General features: G+C 41.7%; 1 protein-coding gene across 2 annotated transcripts; it reads right to left on the bottom strand.

Moving 5' to 3' along the window:
- Window positions 1-2,503: 2,503 nt before the first annotated feature.
- On the bottom strand, window positions 2,504-20,703 carry b4galt6 (UDP-Gal:betaGlcNAc beta 1,4- galactosyltransferase, polypeptide 6). Of its 2 annotated transcripts, none has more exons than XM_020587676.1 (9): window positions 20,612-20,703; window positions 14,638-14,754; window positions 12,090-12,203; window positions 11,580-11,704; window positions 11,293-11,409; window positions 10,866-11,053; window positions 10,523-10,645; window positions 9,006-9,107; window positions 2,504-8,070 (listed from the first exon to the last, which is right to left on the bottom strand). In XM_020587676.1, the coding sequence occupies exons 2-9, from the start codon at window positions 14,735-14,737 to the stop codon at window positions 7,923-7,925; spliced, it is 1,017 nt and encodes a 338-aa protein (XP_020443332.1). In that variant the 5' UTR covers window positions 14,738-14,754; window positions 20,612-20,703; the 3' UTR covers window positions 2,504-7,922. The 2 variants fall into 2 exon arrangements, with proteins under 2 accessions (XP_020443332.1, XP_020443331.1); XM_020587675.1 differs by having other exon boundaries at window positions 19,926-20,702.
- Between the last annotated feature and the right edge of the window lie 647 nt (window positions 20,704-21,350).

The following is a 21,350-nucleotide window of genomic DNA, read 5'->3' as shown; positions in this document are numbered from 1 at the left end:
GGGTACTCCAGGCTGTTCAGGTTCAAGGATAACTAGACAGAAAGTTGATTATTGTTAGGAGACAGAATGTTTAATATTATTATTACGTGTTTGACCATAATCATAGTCATAATATTTTCTTATACTTAATGTCATGTCAGAATGTTTTAGCTACACACCACATAATCAACAGACATTCACACATTGATTTTCTTCATGCTTTGACTACTGCTCTGGCCTGCTGCAAAGCTGGCACCGGGAGAAGTCACGGTTTGGCGTCTCGGCATAGTATGTGGTTAGCCCGAAGTAATATAATGTATAGGCCTGTTATGGTTCGAGGCTTTTCATCTTTCAGCTGCCTGTGTGCATGTTGGAAGTGCAAAGACTCCTGAGCGTGTAATGTTAATTTTTACCTGTGTTTACTGAATAAATCAGCACTGTTTTGAAGTTACTTGGACTGCCTCATCTCTCAGAGTTAACGGCGAAAAGAACTGGGTATCCAACAGTAGGCTGACTCGTCATCGTCTCGGATGAGACCAATGACCATTGTATCATCAGCTAACTTTAGGAGCTTGACAGAGGGGTCCTTCAAGATGCAGTTGTTGGTGTAGAGTGAAAACAGCAGAGGGGAGAGCACACATTCCCGGGGGGCGCCTGTGCTGATTGTCTGGGTGCTGGATGTGGTTTTCCCCAGCCTCACCTGCTGCTCCCTATCTGTCAGAAAGCTTGTAATCCACTGACAGGTGGGGGCAGGCACAGTAAGCTGGGTCAGTTTGGAGTGGAGGATGTCCAGGACGATGGTGTTGAATGCTGAGCTGAAGTCCACAAATAGGGCCAGTGCATAGGTCCCTGGGGAGTCCAGGAGTTGCAGGATGTAATGCAGTGTCATGTTCACTGCATCGTCCACTGACCTGTTAGCCTGGTAGGTGAACTGCAGGGGGTCTAGCAGGGGGTCCATGATGTCCTTCAGGTGAGCCAACACCAGTCTTTCAAAGGACTTCATAACTACAGATGTCAGGGCGACAGGTCTGTAGTCGTTCAGTCCACTGATGGAGGTTTTCTTGGAGTCTGGAATGATGGTGGAGCATTTGAAGCAAGAGGGAACTTCACACAGCTCTAGTGACCTGTTGAAGATAAGTGTGAAGATAGGGGCCAGCTGATCACTGCACACTTTCAGGCAGGAGGGTTTCACACAATCTGGGCCTGGTGCTTTTTTGATCTTTTGTCTTTTAAAGAGGCCACACACATCATTTTCACAGATCGTTAGAGGTGCGAGGCTGGAGGGAAGGGTGGTGATTGTCCAGGGAGCAGCTGCCAGATCTGAGGTGGGGAGGGTGAGGGGGCAGCGCCTGCTGGATCTGAGGTGGGGAGGGTGAGGGGGGAGTGGTGATTGTCAAGCCTGCAGTAGAACACATTCAGGTCGTCTGTTAGTTGACGGTCATCCACATCAGGGGGGTGGTGGTTTTCTATAGCCAGTGATGGTTTTCAGGCTCTCCCACACAGAGGAGTCCTTGGCTGAAACTTGAGCTTTCAGCTTTTCAGAGTCGCTCCTCTTTGTTGCTCTGATCTCCCTTGTCAGTGTGTTCCATGCCTGGCTGTACAGAGTCCTGTCCCCACTTCTTTAAGCCTCCTCTTTGGCATGGCGAAGCTGCTTGAGTCTTCCTGTAAACCAGGGCTGGTTATTGTTGTATGTGCAGAAGGTCTTTTGGGGCACACACACATCCTCACAGAAACTGATATAGAATGTCACAGTGTCAGTGAGTTCATCCAGGTTTGTAGCTGCAGTCTCAAATACACTCTAGTCTGTGGCGTCAAAGCAGGCCTGTAGTTCTGACTTAGCCTCCTCAGTCCAGCTCTTCACTGTTTTGACTACAGGCTTCGCAGCTTTTAAGTTTCTGCCTGTAGGTTGGAATAAGATGGCCCTTACAGTGATCTGAGAGTCAGAGGGCTGCGCGGGGGATAGAGTGATAGGCGTCTTTTATTGTTGTGTAGCAGTGGTCCAGTGTGACTTTGTCCCTGGTGGGACAGGTGACGTGCTGTCTGTATTTGGGCAGTTTTTAGGTGAGATTTGCTCTGTTAAAGTCTCCTAGAACAATGAGTGGAGAGTCAGGATGTTCTAGCTCCAGGCTAGTTATCAGTTCTGCTAGGAGCTGTAGCGCGCTAGCATTAGCCTGCAGTGTTATGTACACTCCCATTAGCATGAAACTGTTGAATTCATGGGGAGAGTAAAAGGGTTTGCAGTTGATAACAAGAGACTCTACCGTAGGTCTGCGGTACATGTCCTCTGTAGCACTCTGCACCAACCTTCATTTATGTAGAAGCAGATTCCAGCTCTTCTCGTTTTCCCAGACAGCTCCTTTACACGATCCGCTCTGAACACCTGGAAGCCCGGTACTTGAATTGCGCTGTCGCTGAGCCAGGTCTCCGTGAAGCACAAAGCAGCAGAGCGTGCAAAGTCAGAGTTAGTCCTGTTGATGAGAAGAATTTCATCCACTGTTGACCAGGGAGTGGAGATTAGCCAGGTGAATAGATGGGAGTGAGGTCCATGTTCCCCTCTGTCGTAACCGCACCAAAGCGCCACGCACAAACACAAAAGAGCGCGAGTGACCACGGTTGCCATCGCTGTCGGCGCTGGAAGTTGCCATTTCTTCTCATCCTTCAGCTGTTTCAGCAATTGATTTCAGGTATTTTCAGGGCGATCTTTCAGCATATCAGCATCCACACACATTTTCGACAGGAAATGCATTTTCTCTAGTTTTCACTTTGAGGTCCATTGGTACCTGTTCAGGTGCTTTCAACTGTATCACAAGACCCTTTAAAGGAAATGAAGCCTAAGTTAAAGAGATTACAGAGGAAGGCCATTTAACAAAAGCTGAAAGCTCTTGACAAGCTGTTAATGGACCTTGTGGTGCAATGTTTTGTCATATACTATCTGACATATACTAACATCATCAGAGTTATTGTCTCGACTGTTATATTATGAGCAAACTCATCTGCACATGAAGGTCACAAGATATGTCTGAAAGCTCTGGAAAATTTGTACACATGGAAAGTAAACCTAAAATACTGGAACCCCCCCCCCCCGCTTTCCTTACAGGTATGCAGCGGGGGCATTTAGCAGTCAATTAATTAATGTGCCAGTGCTCTCGGCTGGATAAGCTATATAACAGCAACACTGTTTTTAAATGTGTGCAAACATTGTAGGCATTTCTGGATGCACACTGTTCTCCATCTCCCAGCATACTGATCTATCTGTGAAACAGTCAGTGGCTGGTATATGTCAGATTCCAATTATTACCATTATTACCAGAGTCAAAGAAAAAAAAATCATACAATGAGAAACATGCTTGTTGAACATGAAATAAATAAAGGAATTAAACCACAGCATTGCTACAAAAATAATGATAAACATGGGGGCCCAGATTCTTTTTCACACAGTGTTGTATCACCAACATGAGCACACCACATCATCACTCTGATCAGTAATGCAGTGGAAAGCTGCCTGCAGCGCAGTTCACAAAAGCAAGGCTCTGGTCATTGTACACATGGAAAGTAAATGTAAACTGCATTATTTTGTCCTATGTATCCAAAGGCTTGGCCAGGCAGACTGAAGGCTAGAAAAGAGGTTTGAGGTGCCAGCTCTTGATCGATTAGTCTCACAACAGAAGAATAATGTGTTCATTCTTTTTGGAGGTCAGTGGCATTTGGTTAGCAAATGAAATGAAAGCTTGATTGCAAAGTGGTGCAGTATGAATGAAATAACTGCCCAGCTCCATCTTAGAACATGTGGGCAAAACTCCGTTTGAACATGACCTGCAAGCAGCCAGAGTAAAATTATTTCAGACGGCGACAAAGCAGCTATAAACACTGGAGTGAACAGAATGAGCATTAACCCTGATGCCATCATTAACCCTGATGACATCACAGTGATGTTATCAGGATTATGTCAATTTGGCTTTGGAGACTGCAGTTTTACAGCAGAACTGGGACTCTTCATGTATCAGGCACAGGGGGTCTAACAAAAGATGCCTGAGTTGCATCATGGGAAGTGTTCGAGTTCTAGGACTTTGCTGCCAATATTCTTCAGTTCCAATGCTTTATTTTTCATCTGCACAGAATAACACTGAGTCCGTGTGGGCAAGAAAACATATAAGAGTCAGGATATCTAATGCTTTCATTTTCAGTTCTGTCTCTTCTAAGTTGTCCAAAATGCAATGCAGAATTTCTGACTTCTGGAGTGCCTTTTACATTTAGAATGTGGAGCCATTTTTAGTTATAAAAACAAAACTGTGAAGAGTGGTAAAAGTCATACATAAAGTTGGGCAGTTGCAGACAAGTTAAGAAAACATGCAAAGTACACAGAGACCAGTAAATGCATTTGGAATGTCTGTCAGAACACACGGGTGATGAAGAACTGCAGGGGCCAGAACAACCACGTATTAAGACTCAAACTGTGCCAGTGTAGCGGGACAGTCTTCTTGTATTAAAGACTGGCACAGTGTCAGTTGAGGGAAATCTGTTATTAAACTGCTGTACTGGCTACTGTAGCAACAGATCAACCAGCATGTATGTGCAGTCATGATATGGGAGGGGGTGGTGTTGCATCTAATTAGGGGCATCTCGTGAACACTGAACTATGTGGTACTGTATGCGTCCTAACCTGCTGATCACCAAGACAGTGAGTCATGTTGTGATGAACCAGGCTACGTGAACAACTTCTGAATCCTGCTCCACCTTACTCCTGCACAGTCAGTAACCTATAAACAAACCCGATTTCTCTTATGCTAAAATGTGGTACTTTGTAAAAAAAAATAAAAAAATAAAAACGCATAGAAGAAAAGACAGGTCTGCAAGACTAATGCAGTTCCAGTCCTAGGTCTCCAGCCAGGAAGCAGGTACGCTGACAGCATCAGACTGGCTGGAACTGGAGCTCTCATCTGTTCCACAAACTTTGAACACAAGTCAGATTGTACTGTAGGTTCATCCTTGCTTTTTGTGGGGGAGGGGACACTGTAAACACAAAGAGGCTGCAGCAGGGGCATTTTGGAGGGAGAAGGTTAAATCCACCTCAACTTAAAGACGGCCATTCCCAGGAGTGCTTGTAGTGTTTTTGTGGAGGAACCCTGGGTGTACTGACTAACACATAAGTGCTTTAATACTAGAGGAAACATATCTGAGGGGTCACTCTGGCCATTTCAGACATTCACCCTATTCCCTCCAATTTACCCGTCCAACTATTAAGAAGATACTACGCATCTGCCGGTGTCAGACTTTAGGTGTGGCCACTAAAGCCATGCCATGGATGGACTGATAAGACACTTGTATATCTTATAACACAGAGAGTAGCAACGTCTTATTCCAAAGTGGGAGTCACCACTTGGAAACAAAACATGCTTTTATTAGCCTGCTAATAGTGACACGCCAAGAACAGTATGCCCGCAGATTGTGCAAACTGTGTGAAAACAGCCATCTAACAGGTTTACTGGATAATGCACCACATGGTCCAAGACAGACTAGATCACATTTGTGGGAACGTACTGGGATTTGAGGTTCGTCAGATTCCTTGGTCAATCAGAGCTCTACAAGAAAAACACGAGGGTCAGAAGTTTTTCTATTCTAGTCTGCTGATGATTCTCTCCATTCATCTATTAATTGTTTGGCTGTGATTTTCTCAGACTGCTCGTCTGTACTAACAGACAGCCAGAATCCAACCAAAAGATATTGCCTTTTTCATAAAGAATGAATTCCCATTTGGGAAGAAGGAATTTTTGGCCTCTTTGCTTAGAAATGACTGAAACAATTAATCGACCACCAAAAATAGCAGCAAATCAGCTTTCTGTCAAACAAACTGCTTGAATGAACAATAACTTCATCTGTAAAAATGTAAACTACACACAAAGAAACGTAATAATTATGACCATGCATCATCCATTTCTGCTACTCGGGTTTTCAAAATGTACATTGATTTGTTTGCTTTTCAATTTAAACTTTATTCCTTACCAGAACCATCTCATGACAAGGACTGGTGAATAGCTGCTCCGGGGCTTTCAATAATTTCACACAAGCTTCATTTGCTGACAGATTGTGCCCAGTTGTCTATCTGCTACTGTGATCGGAGCAGCTATGTAGCTGGTTTATCAGAATATTTTACTACATTAAAAATATGAATGTAGATCTCAGCGGCAGACATGTGGTTTGAAACTTCTTACATGTCTCTAGTCACCGAAGCCCCAAATCGGTTGGTGTGTCACACAGTGACATGTAGAACCACTGTTTGGACTGACAACCAGAGATCAAATAATCTTAGTCTAACAGACTCGAGATGAAATAGTGATGGAAGAGGAGGTAGGGTCCAGGTCATAAATGGCCACAGTTCTGACTTAACATCTAAGGACACATTTAAAGAAAATGTACAAACATACAATTCATGGTCAAATGCAAACCTTAGAGATATAGAGAAAAATCTTTACAGTGAACATCAGGTCAAAAATAATCTGCCTACATGTTTTTCTTTCCAGTGCTCAAAGCTTGTTGAAATGAAAGTTGTTCATTTGTGCCATTCAAGAACAGCAGTAGCTTCAGATGTGAGAAGCTGACAATAAGGTTCTCTCATTCTGGCCCTTCTGTCACACAAGCCTAGAAAAAAACACCACAGTCCAGACACACACAGTGTCCAGTCCAAAGGGCCATGCTTCAGCGCATGGTACAGTACGATGAAGAGCTTTATCACATGGTCGAATACGAAATCAGAGTAAAAATCATTTTAAAAAATGTCATACTAGAAACACATCTGAGATTAAAAAAAAATAAATAAAAAAAACCTAAAGAGATCAGAAAGCTGCACTAAAGCATGTTGTGTGGACACGGCGGCGAGATGGCCGACCCTGTGCACAGTCACACCTCCCTCCTACCGAGGAGCAGTGCTGCTCTTTTCAGCTCAAAGGAAAAAAACACAACGAAAAGGCAAAATAAAAATATACACATCTCCAAATAATAAAATAATTTATGCTTGGAAAAACAAACAAACTGGTAAACAAAATAATTTAAGGCATGCAAACAATAATGCCAAATCTTGAGATTTGGATACTTCTGTTTTTTGTGTGTTATTTTAAACCAAACAACCTATATTATTAGAAGCTCTTCCTGTCAGGAAGAAACCACTCACTCTTCATAAATCCTCAGAACAAAGGTAGCTGCCAAAATCTAACTCAAATCCACTGGAATATGCCAGAGCATTTAAAGGCTCATATTTACATATTTATGTTCTGTGTCCGAGCTTTGAGAGGCCGATATTTACATACATGTTCATGCGGATTCAGCAGCAGTGCAGCAAAACAAACACAGGCAGGAGTGCTTCTTCAATAATCCTCAGAAAAAATAAATAGCACATATTGTTAAAAAAATAATAAAAAATTACATCACAAATATTAATTCCGACCTTGCTCAGATCCCTCCTTTTAGAGGAATACCTAACAGAATGATATGTATAAACAAGTGAAAATAGAAAGAGAGAGAAGAACTTGTCTGTTGGCTTGAAAGGTGACGGTGACACATGAGGAGTGAAGCAGTGCAGAGACGAGCGGAGTGGGTTGGCCACATTAAGGCTTTGCAGTAAACAGAGATGCTGCTGCTCCCTCCAACCTAAACCAGGACTTGTAGCAGCTAAGCCAGCACGGACAAAAGGACATGCAGCACCCATAACACTCACACACGTGCATGTGCGCACACACACATGCACACACACTTAACAGTTCACTAAGAGAAACTTGCCACTGTGCCTCTCCATTTTTTCTGGTTTGAATTTTCTCCATTTTTTTTTTTTCCTCATGATGATTTCTTGGCAGCATTACATTGTCCCCCTCCCACCGCCTGTGCCCCCCTCCTGTCTTCTGTCACACCGCCACTCTGTCTCTAAATGGTGGGCGGGGGCGGGGAGACACAGTTCAGTAGTCCATGATGGGGGCAAGCTCAGGGTACAGGTCCACCGTGATGTTCTTGTAGAGGCTGCTGAGTGAGATGTGAGGGCTGTAGAGGAGGTTGTTGAGGCCGTCCAAGTGTTGCCGCTCTTTGGAATACCTCAGCAGTTTATACCTAGAAAAACACAATCACACGGTTCTTATGTCAATATTTAAACTCTGTCTACGTTACTACACAACACACGCCTGTGGCTGCTTTGATGAACATCTGTCTCATTCATACACTATCCTACAGTTTCTGAAAATGACTACTGTATGTCACTCAGCTCCAGGCCCATTGGATCCTACTGAAGACGTAAAACTGTACACCAGTAGTACTGTAGTTTTCACTCAAACAAACAAAGGCACAGAAAAAAGAAAATGCATTTGTTTTTCTGTGGTGGATGAATCCACATTTCGTCTCTAGTATTTACAGTATGGCATTTGGACTGTTTATGTGGAACCGGGTCAAAATCAACTCCAGTGTGTGTGTGTTCATGGTAATGAAGGAACATGTCACCAGTGTGGCTCACTCATGTACTTTTAATAGTTTGTGGACAACACCGGATCTTTATGGCACAGAAGAACAAGGTTTCATACACAATACTTGCTACGTTCAGTGCTGGTTTGGCTCTTTTTGTTGAAGTATCAGCAATGTTTCCAGTACTAAACTATATAGTGTGAATCACATATACTTGACATTTCTGCTGACATTTGTGCCTTCCCACAGATCTTCAGGATGCCACTTGTTTACATTTTCTATAAGAGCATTCGTACCATTAGTGGGTTCCAGGTTACACAGCATTATGTTATCACTACCCAAAGGCACAGCACTGAGATGCTGTGACATTTAATGCCTCTGATACCTGGGAGACAATGGCTTTCATGCTACTGAAGATAAGGCCAATTTATCCTGTTGTTAGCACAAAATATGAGGTCATTACAGACAATATCAGTGTCCATCCATTAGCCTATATCCTTAAGGGCTGCATGGGGGCCTGGAACTGTGTGGGAGGACACTGAAGCAGCCAGACAAAAAACCCACAAAGAGCCCTTACTGCAGATTCTTACCTCCCGAGGAACTGCACCTCTCCTTTGTGGTGGTGAGGAATTGACTTGTACTTGCCGATCTCTCCCTCTGGTCGCGTGACATTCAGACCAGCATAGTGAACCCTGACGAGGAACCAAGCTGCATTACTATTTACAGCATTGCACCAATATTAGCTTCAGATAAACTGAAGCTTGAGCAGTCTACCAACAGTCTGCTGATCGAAACTACATGACTATCTGCTTACAGGTATGCATTAAACATTTATTCACAGTCAGCTGAAACTACAGTTTAGGTCAGACATTTACATACAATTGCACTTAAGAGATTAAAACAAACAAAACACCTCTCCAGAGACTTCATATTGCCATGTGTGTCTTTTGTAGAGATGTACCAGTCTTCCAAATGAACAATGACCCCCTCAGACCTGACTCAGTTCCACCAGTTGTGTCAGGAGGAATGGGCCAAAATTCCAGCAGCTTATTGGAAGAAGCTTGTGGAAGGTATCCTGAAATGTTTGACCCGAGTTAAACAATTTAGAGGCAATGATACCAAATACTAACTGAGAGTATGTAAAACGTCTGACCCACTGGGAATGTGAGGAAAGAAATAAAAGATAAAATAAATCTTTTTCTCTATTATTATTCTGACAGTTCACATTCTTAAAATAAAGTAGTGATCCTGACTGACCTAAGACAGGATATCTGGTTCATCATGGTACTGTCAGTGACTGTGCAGATACCTTCAGTATGCTACCATGGACACCACAGGCAGCCCGTGTAGTGGTCTATGTTCAGAAGCAGGCAATGTTATGCATCTTAACCCTGGTTACAAACTGGACCCCACAATTGTGTTGTGATGTTAATCTTCTTAAAGTGAGATGGCCAGTGTCACTTGATGGCCCCACAGCCATCTACCAAGGGCTGCTGCATTCTGTTGAGTCCTTTCATTACTCGACTGATTTATCATTGCACAACACTGTCAGACTCACGAGAGGCAATTTAAAGCAGCTATTAATGATGCACCTGGGCCTCTGACAGCTGTGCTGGAGGCTGAGGGGTCTTATGCTAAGAGCGGCTAATGTAGCCTGTAGACTGCAGTAGAGATGAAGAGCAGCTACGGAGGTCTGGAAAGCTCGCATCTTTCTAACTGCATGTCCAGATTTTTTTACACACTTCAAACTTGTAGATCACAAACCCAACCAACACTGACTCTAAGGACATCACTTGAGGACATTTATCAGATTTTCCACAAATCCCTCTGGAGACAATAAAGAGTTTATGGTACTTTTTGCCTTTCAAAAGCTCAGCTACAATGTGGTCTTGCTTAAGCTCATACTCCCGACCACCATAGTCTTATTTTTCTGCCTGCTAGACTGTACTTCAAGCCCATTTTCAAACATGTGCTTGTCCATTAAGGGCAAAAAACAACCATGTTTATGTAGTGAAATCCCTCAATCCCTCAGTGGCTTCCCAAATAAAAACACAGCCAACTAAATCAATAAATGAATCCAGTGTACATCCCGCTATAGTAGACTAACCTGTTCCACAAGTCATCATCCTCGCCTCCCCAGCCCCAGAATGCATTGGGAAAGCCATTAATCTTGCGGAACTGCTCCACAGTAAGTCCACTTACACCGCCAAAGAACTCACTGTATGGAAGACTGGAAACAGCAACAAACATGAGTTAAACATAGATGTCATTCAATGCATGTCTGAATAAAAACTGCATCTATATCAACTCTTGAGTCAATTTGTCATCACCATAATGAGATGGGTCAATTCAGTATTTGTTTCACTTTTACATCTACACTTACTTCTGCTTTAGGCTTTTATATTCAATATATTTTTACAAAAATATCCATATTTTGACAACATACTCACATATACATGTATTTATCCAGCTTGGCAGCAAAATGACGTGGCATTTGACCACAGCCATAGTAATTGCGGTCGTTCTCTGGGATGTGGTCAACATCATGGAATATCAAACAGTCCCAGTCCAAGTCCTTCATAGCCTCCAGAAACCCCACATTAAACAGCATGGCTCTGTTGAAAGGCTGACTCCCACTCTAAACACACACACAATCAATTAGCAGCTATTAGACAAATAAACTAATCATATGAAGACTTATTTAACGTGGAAGGTTGCCTTCAGTACCTAAAAAGATTTAACACACAATCCGCACAGCATGAGCTCAGACCAGTTTCATTTAGCTGAATGTTAGATGTGTAGTTGAATAAAAAAAAAAGAAAAAAAAAAAGAAAACATTACCATACACCGCAGCACACACACACCAACTGCCTGTACCTGTTCGATGACATAAAAGGCAAACTGCAGTCGCTGTTTCTGCAGCATAGGGATGAGGTGTTGGAAGAGGATGGGGAGATGTTCATGACGGTTTCTAAATGGAATCAGGATGGCCACCTACAGTACAAATATTAGTGGAAGAGTCAATGCACACTTAATAAATCTGTCTGGTTTTTATGGTTACTTTCTTCTCGAAAGAACCCACTCTATCATCACTGACATTATACTTAAAAAGTGTGATTTTTAAATTACACAGTTACTACACTTGTAAAAATGCATAAACCAACCTTCCAGCGGACTCTGCAGTCCTTTGGTTTCCAATGGCCTCCAAACTCAATGCCAAAAAGCTTAGAGAACTTCAGTTCTATCTCCTCCACTGGGATCTCCGTCATGTTCACTTCCATAAGGCCCTCTGTGGAGAGGGTTTGTTTTAAGAGGGTTATTCCACTGGTACATCAGCATCACATAAATCAGTACACTTCATATACAATCACAGCACAAAACAAAAAAAACACACACACAAGGCTGTCACCAAGAAAAGACACCCCTCTTTTCGGCTTCTGGATGTTTGAGGATTTTATCACATTTTAACGACTTTTGGAGGTGCAAACTCAATTAACTTTACTCTGAGAACACCCTGGGATTAACAGCTTGGAATACTGCTCATTCCAAATGGAGACATGGAGAAATGTTTAAGTAGAAGGTTTGCCACGCAACATGATTAGCATCCTCAGTGAAATATTGCACCTGTAAAATGTCAGTGTTTCACTGAACCCTGAACACTTTCCTCTACTCACTCATAGAAGGTAATCGCTCCGGGCAGGGGAGGTTCTGGGCGTACGTGAAGTTCTCTGGGAGGTATGTAGTTGGCTGGACCAGGAATTCACTGGAGTTACTGCCGTCTGGATAGTCTGCAGAAAAACCCAACAGCAGCCTCAGTGCTAGTGCGATATCTGTAGTAAGACTCAGCAAAGCCTTCAAACTAGGAGCTTTTATATCAGTTATGTGGTTATTTTATCATGACAGCATAAATGCTCTCTTCTAGTGCTGAAATCATGCTATTTTCTGACCTTATTTGACTAGTGTAGCTCAGTGACTACTTGTTAGTGATCACAACCACATTTCATTTTTTACTTTTCTTGTGTGCAAACATCAGTGTTCTCTTTAACTGACCACACCCTGGCACTGCACTCTCTTTACTCCACTGTAGCAGCATTATTATGTAGATGTTACTATGCAGTATTGGCATAAAATTCCGTTACAAGTGGCACCTGTTTTGTGGGAACAGGCACATATTTAAATTCCCCACTGCTAACTGATGTTAGAAACTTTTTTACAGTTTTTATTTTTTATTTTTAACCAAGTAAAAGAGAAGAACCCCAACAAGAAGTGATAACTTAATCAGCTTTCATGTATGGGAGAGCCTGTGGTAGAGGTAAGGACAGCAAAGACACAAAAGCAGGAGTTACGTGGATTCCAGGGCTGTACTGAATTCAACAAACATCTAGAATTACAGAAAGACTCCAATGCTTCACTTTCATAATCTTGAGTCATCTGACAAAATCGGCATAAATAAAAGTTCATGACAACAACTGTGACTGGCTATAAATGGCATCTAAAATGAGTGATCACAGATCAAGTCAGAAGGTTGTTTTGTCATTGATAATGTTCTGCTGTGTTCTCCTCTGCTTAGAGGACCAGACAAGTCACGCACAGCCAGCAGAGCAGATACTTTCATTAAGTCTAATCTTTTGGGAGACACGTGGATTTAGTGGTTACTGACCTTGTGTGCTCATCCAAACCCCACTTTTTAAAAATCTGCTTAATGATAAGTCTGCTGAGGGACATGAGGACCGATATTGTGAAAATGCCGAATGAGCAGAACAAGCGATGGGATTGACCACGAGAAACGTGATGAAGACTTCTGCAAGTTTTGTGTTCTGGTTGTTCAACAGCTGCTTGTGTTAATATCTTCTCACTTCAAAAATGAAAACAAAAAGAACTTTGCCCAGGGGTGTCCAAACGTTTGCATACAACCGTGTCTATACTTTACTGTATCTACAGTGTTTGGACAGTTACACATCTGTCAGCTTGTGCTTCAGCACATTCAATTTGAAATGAAATAACTGATATTAGATTTAAATGCCACGTTTTAGCTTTAATGTGAGCGTGTTCCATCAATAGTGAAAGAGCTGTGTGGGGGGAACAACCACTTTAGTCCCTATATTGCAAGGGCTCAAAAGTAATCGCACAAATACACATCAAACAAAATCATTACTTTTAACATTTTGTGTAAAACGGGATGAAGTGAACGGTTGAAATCTTCGACCCACAGACATCAGTATCATCACTTTGTATCTTCTGTGGTGATGTGCTCCCAGGCTTCAGCGCAACCTGCTGGGAGCATCTCTCTCCGACTATAGTCTGGTCTTCAGCAAGTGGAATGCAGCTCAGTCAGACTGAGATTTTGACACATTTGGCTGAATCTGAGCAACATAATGCTCCTGCACCTCTGCATTCATCTTGTTGCTTCTGCCAACAGGGAAATCATTAATAAATACCATTTTCAAACAGAGGCACAAAGTGAAAAGAAAAACATGTATCCATTGTTTTATTTCAAACCGGTGCACCTGCAGAACAAAACATAGAACTGTCCTCAAACTTACAGCAATCACCTGTCAGCAGTGTGGCCAGCATTTATGTATGTTGTTGAGGACAGCACTCATGCAACAGAGTATCAGTAGTAGAAATGCTACAGTGGTCGTAAGTTACTTTGTGACAGCATGGGTGCTTTTTTTTGTGTTTTTTTTCCAATGAAGGCTTTAAGCTAACAGGGTGTTAAGGTGCTCTGTGGCGAACTTCAGCATATCCATTTCTCAGCTGCATGGTGGCAGCACCATAGTTCATCCTGTAGCCAAAGCTCATCAGTCTGCCTTTTCCCCTGAACTTGAACATGTAAAAAAAAAAAAAAAGTGATTAATAAAATGTTTTACTATGTTCATTGTAGAGGTTTCTGCTAAACTTTAACTCTTACCATCTGCACAAACAATGGTCAATGTGGTTGCATATGTGGAAGGAAAGAAACAACTTCTCTTAAGTGAATGTAATAAGGAGCCACATACCAACCTGGGCCTAAGTTAGGCCTGTTAATCTCACATACAATGCATACTGGTACATGTATGGATGCAGTGAAGCCAGCTGAGCAGCAGAAGGTAGATTTGCCCAAGTGGTTGCAAGCAGCACAATCTGAATATCCACTAACTGTAACTAATTTCATATACTGTATGTAGCACCTTTGTATGTACCAAGAAAGTAAAACATGCATAAAGAGTCTGTATCACTTACCTGTCCCGTTAAGTGTACTGTTCTTGTTGGTATACAGTCGGATCATCTGGCTAATGGTCCTCACATTGTCCCTCAACATGATGCCCTGAGCCTGCACCATGAAGTAGTATGTGTTGGCTGACACAAAGGAAAAAGAGATTTTAATCTCCTTGACCAATTGATTTATAAATATCCCATTACATTTGCTTAATGCAGCACTTAGCCTTGAAACTTATTTACCACAATTACAGAAACAGTTGCATAGAGGTGGACACTGGAAGCAGCTAGAACAAAATTACCAACAGGAGTTAATAAAATATTAAATACACATACATAAACATTATATATTTCAAACATAAAATTATTAACTACACAGACACAAGAAATATTAAACAGCCATCCAGTTAAAATACTGGTTTCTGTGATAAATCCATTTTGTTTGATGTTTGACTTGTCATGACATCTACAAATCCTTTCTTTATTTTCCATACAGTACTTTGAGAATGTCTGCATTTAGTGAACAGGACGGAGAGGAACAGTACAGTGGTCCACTTTTATGACATTTACTGGAGTTACTGGGTAAAGTGGCGGTTCTGGGTCATTCAGAAAATTTGTCATGTGAACATGTTAGGAGACAGAGGAAGAAGGCCACATCACTGATGGCTTATAAAGTACAGTATATCCCACTGAAGCCTTAAATAAGGATCATCTTTCAATGCTTTGCCAAAATATTCTCTCAATGAGTTGTCCTTTTTTATTAGTGAATTCTGCTGCTTATTTTACAATGCAAACGCTGTCCAAACACAGAATGGCACTATGTTGAGTTTGACCTGTCATTTAATGTCCTCATGTGCTGTACTTAAAGCATTTTCCTGGGCAGTGACCATCCCATCCAAGAAGCTAGCCTCAATGAAAATATAAAGTGGGCGACACCTCTTCTGCCCCATGCTGGGTGGAAAAAATGTTTAGACTGGCCTGACAAGAGAAAACTCCTCAGAACTGGCTCATTATTGTGTTGTGGTTAATTAAGCACATTTTATTTTCTTTGAGCAGCCAAGTGGAGGAATTATTTGGTCTTAGTGCTCCTACTAAGATGGAAGACATGTTTTACCTTGTGCTGCTGTCTTCACGTTAATTTGAGGAACAGTATTTAGCTCAGACTTGTGCCGCATTGAAGGCTACAGGAAAACATCACTAAGATCGCTACTGTGACATTTATGTAAGAACAGTGAGCTTATTCAGTCCTGAGAGACCCACATGATTTACAAAATATGTCTGAAAGGAGCTTAAGATGCCATTCAATACTAAAGGTGCTAAAAGCGTAGAGAAAATATATAGAAACTAATTGTTACATGACTATGAAGCTCAGATTGGGAGGGAACATCAAGGTTCAAAGTCAGAATGGGTGCTGTCACTGGTGTGACTTGTGTGGTATTTCAGATACCTGTTAACTGTCTGAAGGCTACTAGAACATATCCATGTTGCACTTCAGTTTGCACTTTTACAGCACAATCAAAATTTGTCTTGAAGCTAAACATAGGCCTTAACCATCTGCTTTCCCCATTACAGAGGATGAATCAAACACTAACCAGCAAGTTCATCAGCATTTCAAATGTGTCAAACTACAAATAGGAAACACAAAAAAAGACAACATAATTAACTTATTACTACACATCTGGCAGCTATGCACATGTAACTATCAATGCTGCACATCTGGTTGTGATGCCACTACAACGCGGGATGGCAGATGGTCACTAAAGAACTGCCTGACTCACTTCCAGGGACAGCAGTTTCAATATCACATTATGTCACAAATGCAAACTGAAGCCAACATTCACTTCACATCTCGGTGGACCTCATGCAAATATTTTGTTTCCTTTTACTGTTTTTTTTTTGGTGAGGTTTTTTCATACGAAATCTGAATCACCAAAGTGCACCAAGTTGACAGAATGTGTGAAAGAGCCCGCTGAATGTTCCAGCCATTAGTGTGCATTTTAATCCAAGAATTTTTTCCCCAAGACCATCAGTTCCTGCTGTAGGAAAAATCAGCAGACAGAACAGGTTCAGTGTCTGCAGTTGTATTAGAGAATATCAAACAATTACAAAAAAATTAAACAGTCAGTGCTGACTCATTACAGATGTACTATGGCAGAAATGCAGAAGGAACGGTTTGATGTGAAGTTAGATATGTAACGAAATTAAATGGAAGGCAGCCAAGTCAACATGATATTCACAGGGACAAAACCAAAATCATTGCATCAGGTCATAAGAGATGATGTGAAAGTCTAAAAAAAAAAAAAAATTAAACCAAAGTATTCATTTTAACTTACTACACGAGTTCTCCCAATCTCATTTTCTACATCGCCCATGGGTTCCACTTAAAAAGCGTGTGTACAAGAGGTTTCTGAATGCCCCACATAAAGCACTGAGAACAGAGCTTTACAAGTCAGGCTTCTGAGCTTCATGTACTGCTGGGTCCTCTCCCCGAGTTCATTTTACTTATCGACTTAAACTAAAAAGTTTGAAACCATACATCAAGGAAAATTAAAATCCCCATATGTATTTATGATTTTTAAAATGTAAGTATTTGTGTAAATGTTTACCATGGTACAAACAAAGGTTAAACTTACATTTCTCCACAAACAATGGTTAACAAACTTACATTTCTCCACATTATATATCATTATATGACAACTCTAGTGTCACCTACTGTATCTTGATGGCCAGTGCACCAGTTTCAGCATATGAGAAAAGAGTGAACAGTGCTTGGGGATGACAAGGCTTATGAGAACAGCCAGGCAACCTTGGTTGGTGAGCGGGTGACAGGGTTGAGAATACGGGAAGGTCAAGGCAAGCTAGACAACAGATGATGCTGACGAATGCTAATATTTAGTTGGCTCAGAAACCAAGAAAAAAGGGTCTGATGTTTTCTTTAAAGATAAACATTGCTTTGTTAAGGAAAAGGCAGAACAAGCAAAGCAGAAGCACACAACAGCAAGCAGCAATCATCAGCTGGATGATGAATGGAGTGTGGAGCAGAGCAATCCCAGACTTGCTGAGTCTCCACACCAGCCTGTTAATAGCACACTGTGCAGAAAGCCCAGGAAAAATGCAGCTGGTTTGTCAGCCACATACAGAGGGCTACAACACATTCTGAATGCTGCAACAAACTAACATTCAGAGGGGAGACCTGCATCTGATGTCAGCGATTTCCATCTGTGGATTCCTGCATATCTGCTCAAAGCTACAGTCTTCTATACTATTGTACAACCACTAATCTGGAATCACTACTCTGATAAATGAACTCAATAGCTGACTTGTGACATGGAAACATTCCTTTAAGCCTTAAATGGGAAACAGGCTTGAAAAACAGTCTACACCTGACTATTACTTTTGTCTGGAGATGGCAATGTCGAAAGGCAGGATCAACTGGTTTCGAGGTCGTCTGAGAAGGTCCAGTTTTCAAGGAAAGGTTTACGACACTGGTTCGAAACATCAGTCATGTGACCACTGCAGCAATGTTTTGTTCTGCCGTTTCTGCTATAGCTGCAGCTCGGTCTTCTGCCAGCGGGCTGGTGCATAGCCAATGTTGTGAAACATTTCGAAACCCTGGTCATTTCAAATTATCGAAACTGTTCTCAAGATCTGAAATTGCCTTCTCAACTCATCCTGTTCTGCCTTTGAGAAAGATACGGCCTATGGCCTGCAGTCAAAGAGAAATCAAAACATGATAGTTCTGTGTGCTGGGTTCTACTTGTTCTTTTGCTCTTCATAAATACACTGCTTATCTGATCACCGCTGTGAGGTAGGAAGTAGGGAAGAAGGGTCAGGGTTTCCACAAAATACTGACAAATCAGAAGTCTGCAGAGACAGGCAGGTGTTTGCAGAACCTGTCAGAAAAGGCAGGCAGCCTGCTTAAGGCAAATGCCATGGCTAAAAAAAAGTTGATTAAAATTCCAATTAAACCTAGTATGAACATAAATGTGCAACAGTCACACACAAAAGTGGTGTTTATTATACCTTTGTGAGATCTTTACTTTAATTGCATGTTGAAAATGTTTCCAAATATTTGTAACTACACATCTGTGTGAGTACACCTGTGATGAGTCGCAAGCATTTTTGCTACAATGGACCAACAGCTTCAACTGCTCCTATAATATAATACTTAATTACGTAAAGATAATATTTCACTGCTTCCATCTTTTGTATATACACCAATAAAAAAAAAAATTGGGAAAATGCTCCTTAAATATGAAAGGCTAAACCACATAAACTTCATATTTACTCTGCTAACATTATATTTTGTACGTTAGATCAGTACAACAAAACAAGCAAACACACACCACTCCATCCCACACCGACTCATACAAACTAAATGTAGAAAACAAAAACTAAACCGTCTTTACTGTTATCGGACAGTATGACTGGACAATAACCCTCATACCTGTAAATATACCTCGTACAGATTATACAGATTTGTACAGGTCTCTATTTTTATTCCTACCTATCCCATTTCACAATGAGCATTCCTTGTCTGTCTGCATCGTTCACTGCCTATATATACTGCTTATTTTGCATTGTTTGCACTGTTTGGTGCTTGTTAATACTGCTTATTTTGTTATATTACACAGCCTTATGCTGGTTTACCGTTTACGTGTCCCTTGCATGGGGATATGTACATGCACATTGAGAGCCGATGTACCAGAGTCAAATTCCTCGTGTCCCCGACACACCTGGCCAATAAAGCTGATTCTGATTCTCTTTCCACCTGAAATAGGCTAACGCCGTTAGCCGTATCGGCCTTGTCGTCAACGTAATTTCCAAGACAGCCTTCACCTTCCGAGCATGAGCATGAATACCAATGATTACAGTAAAAATCTGTACTGTCACCATTCCTTCCTGTGACTCTTAGGTAACGTTACAACTCTAATTCCCAGTCAAGAACTGGTTGAACCTGCCTGTGTCGCTGTGCAGATCCCCTTTAAGTAACATTAGCAGTGCCGTTCACGGTCAATTCATTCACAAACCTGCTGTGCCACGCTTTCTAAAGTGCACAGCATCAATAAATCCAACATAAGGGGACAACATTCAAGCAATATTTAATTCCCCTGCTATTAGAAGACATTATGTAGGCATAGAGTGGTGCGTTTAGCTGGAGGCTAAGTGGGATAGCCTGTTAGCTAATTGTTTTAGCGTTAGCGTGGACTGTAACTGCAGTTGGAGCTTGTTGGGCTGCAGAAGCTAATGCACATAAAATCAGATTAACTGTAGGTCCGTTAAATGTTTAGTGTAGGCTTCTATTAACTAACCTATTCCAGGAGCCACATAAATGAAGTAGAGACAGGTAGTGGACATGGAGAAGAAAAATATGAAGGCCAGCAACGATCGGTTGGACATTCGCAGCAGCCACCTCCAGTTCACCATTTTGGCTTAGGCCCGCTTCTCTTTCTCCGATATGATTCCCATAAAATACTTTTGGAGTTAAAAAGTCCTCAGATAGATAGGCAACAAAGTCGGTGGTGTGGTCATGGAAGAACCTGCACCCTCAAAGCCCAGAGATGCAGTGCGGAGAGGGCTAACCCTTGCGGCGCTAGCTAGCCCGCTTCCCCTGATCAGAAATTTCCAGATGAATAAAGCAGGCCTGTAACGTTAATATCAGGGAGCTGAGAGCCTCCTGGAGAGCCCTTGGTCGCGCATAGTGATTTCGTTATACTACAACGCAACAGTTTAGCAGTACAGCTGCTTAATGATACTCATTGTAGTCGTCCATAGTTACGGATCCGCCAGCGAAGCTTTTCTCGCTAGCTCATTGAAGGGGGCAGGACCGCTCGGCCTTCACCCACACAGTCTAGTCTCGGCCGGTGCGTTGTTTCCAACACAATCGGAGCACTACTTCATCAAGCCGCGCGCACATGAGTCCAGGCATACCATCCTGTGTCTTCACATTCAACACAAATCAGCGATAAACTCTTTAAAAGAGATATCAAGGTCTTACTCCTTCACATTTTCTACTGGCACTGCAGAGGCCGTTTCCGGTGGGTGTTACGCCGCGCCTCCCACAGTCGCCATGGAAACACTGTGTGCACTATGTGCGGATTGTCTTGTAGTGATTTTTGTAGCGACCTACTCTTTCTACATCACAAAATGAAAAGAAAGTAGCACAGAATACAAAGATAAAATATAATAACTGAAAGTATGCTGAAGTAGAATTTTCCCATTCATTTGAATGGGGCACGATTTTCAAAATAAAGCTAAATATTTCAAGAGTATGAAGTTTAGAAAATTTCTGAATAGAAGCATGAATGTCCTTGAAGTGCATTTTCTGAAGAAAAAGCGTATGGATGCTGAGGGCTGAAAAATCACCCTGAAAATGCTTAACATTTTGACACTTCAATGCTTTTGCTAGCTGAAAGTATGCCGAAGTTGGATTTTACCATTTATTTGAATGGGGTAAGATTTTCAAAATAAAGCTAAATATTTCAAGAGTATGAAGTTTAGAAAATTTCTGAATAAAGTATGAATGTCCTTGAAGTGCTGAAGAGTTTGATAGCTGAAATAGCTGAAAGTGTGCTGAAGTAGAATTTTCCCACTCAATTGAATCGGGCAAGATTTTCAAAATAAAGCTAAATATTTCAAGAGTATGAAGTTTAGAAAATTTCTGAATAAAGTATGAATGTCCTTGAAGTGCTGAAGAGTTTGATAGCTGAAATAGCTGAAAGTGTGCTGAAGTAGAA

Source organism: Monopterus albus, unplaced genomic scaffold, assembly GCF_001952655.1.
Source record: "Monopterus albus unplaced genomic scaffold, M_albus_1.0 scaffold472.1, whole genome shotgun sequence".
NCBI lineage: Eukaryota > Metazoa > Chordata > Actinopteri > Synbranchiformes > Synbranchidae > Monopterus > Monopterus albus.
This window is presented reverse-complemented; position numbering and strand designations above follow the sequence as displayed.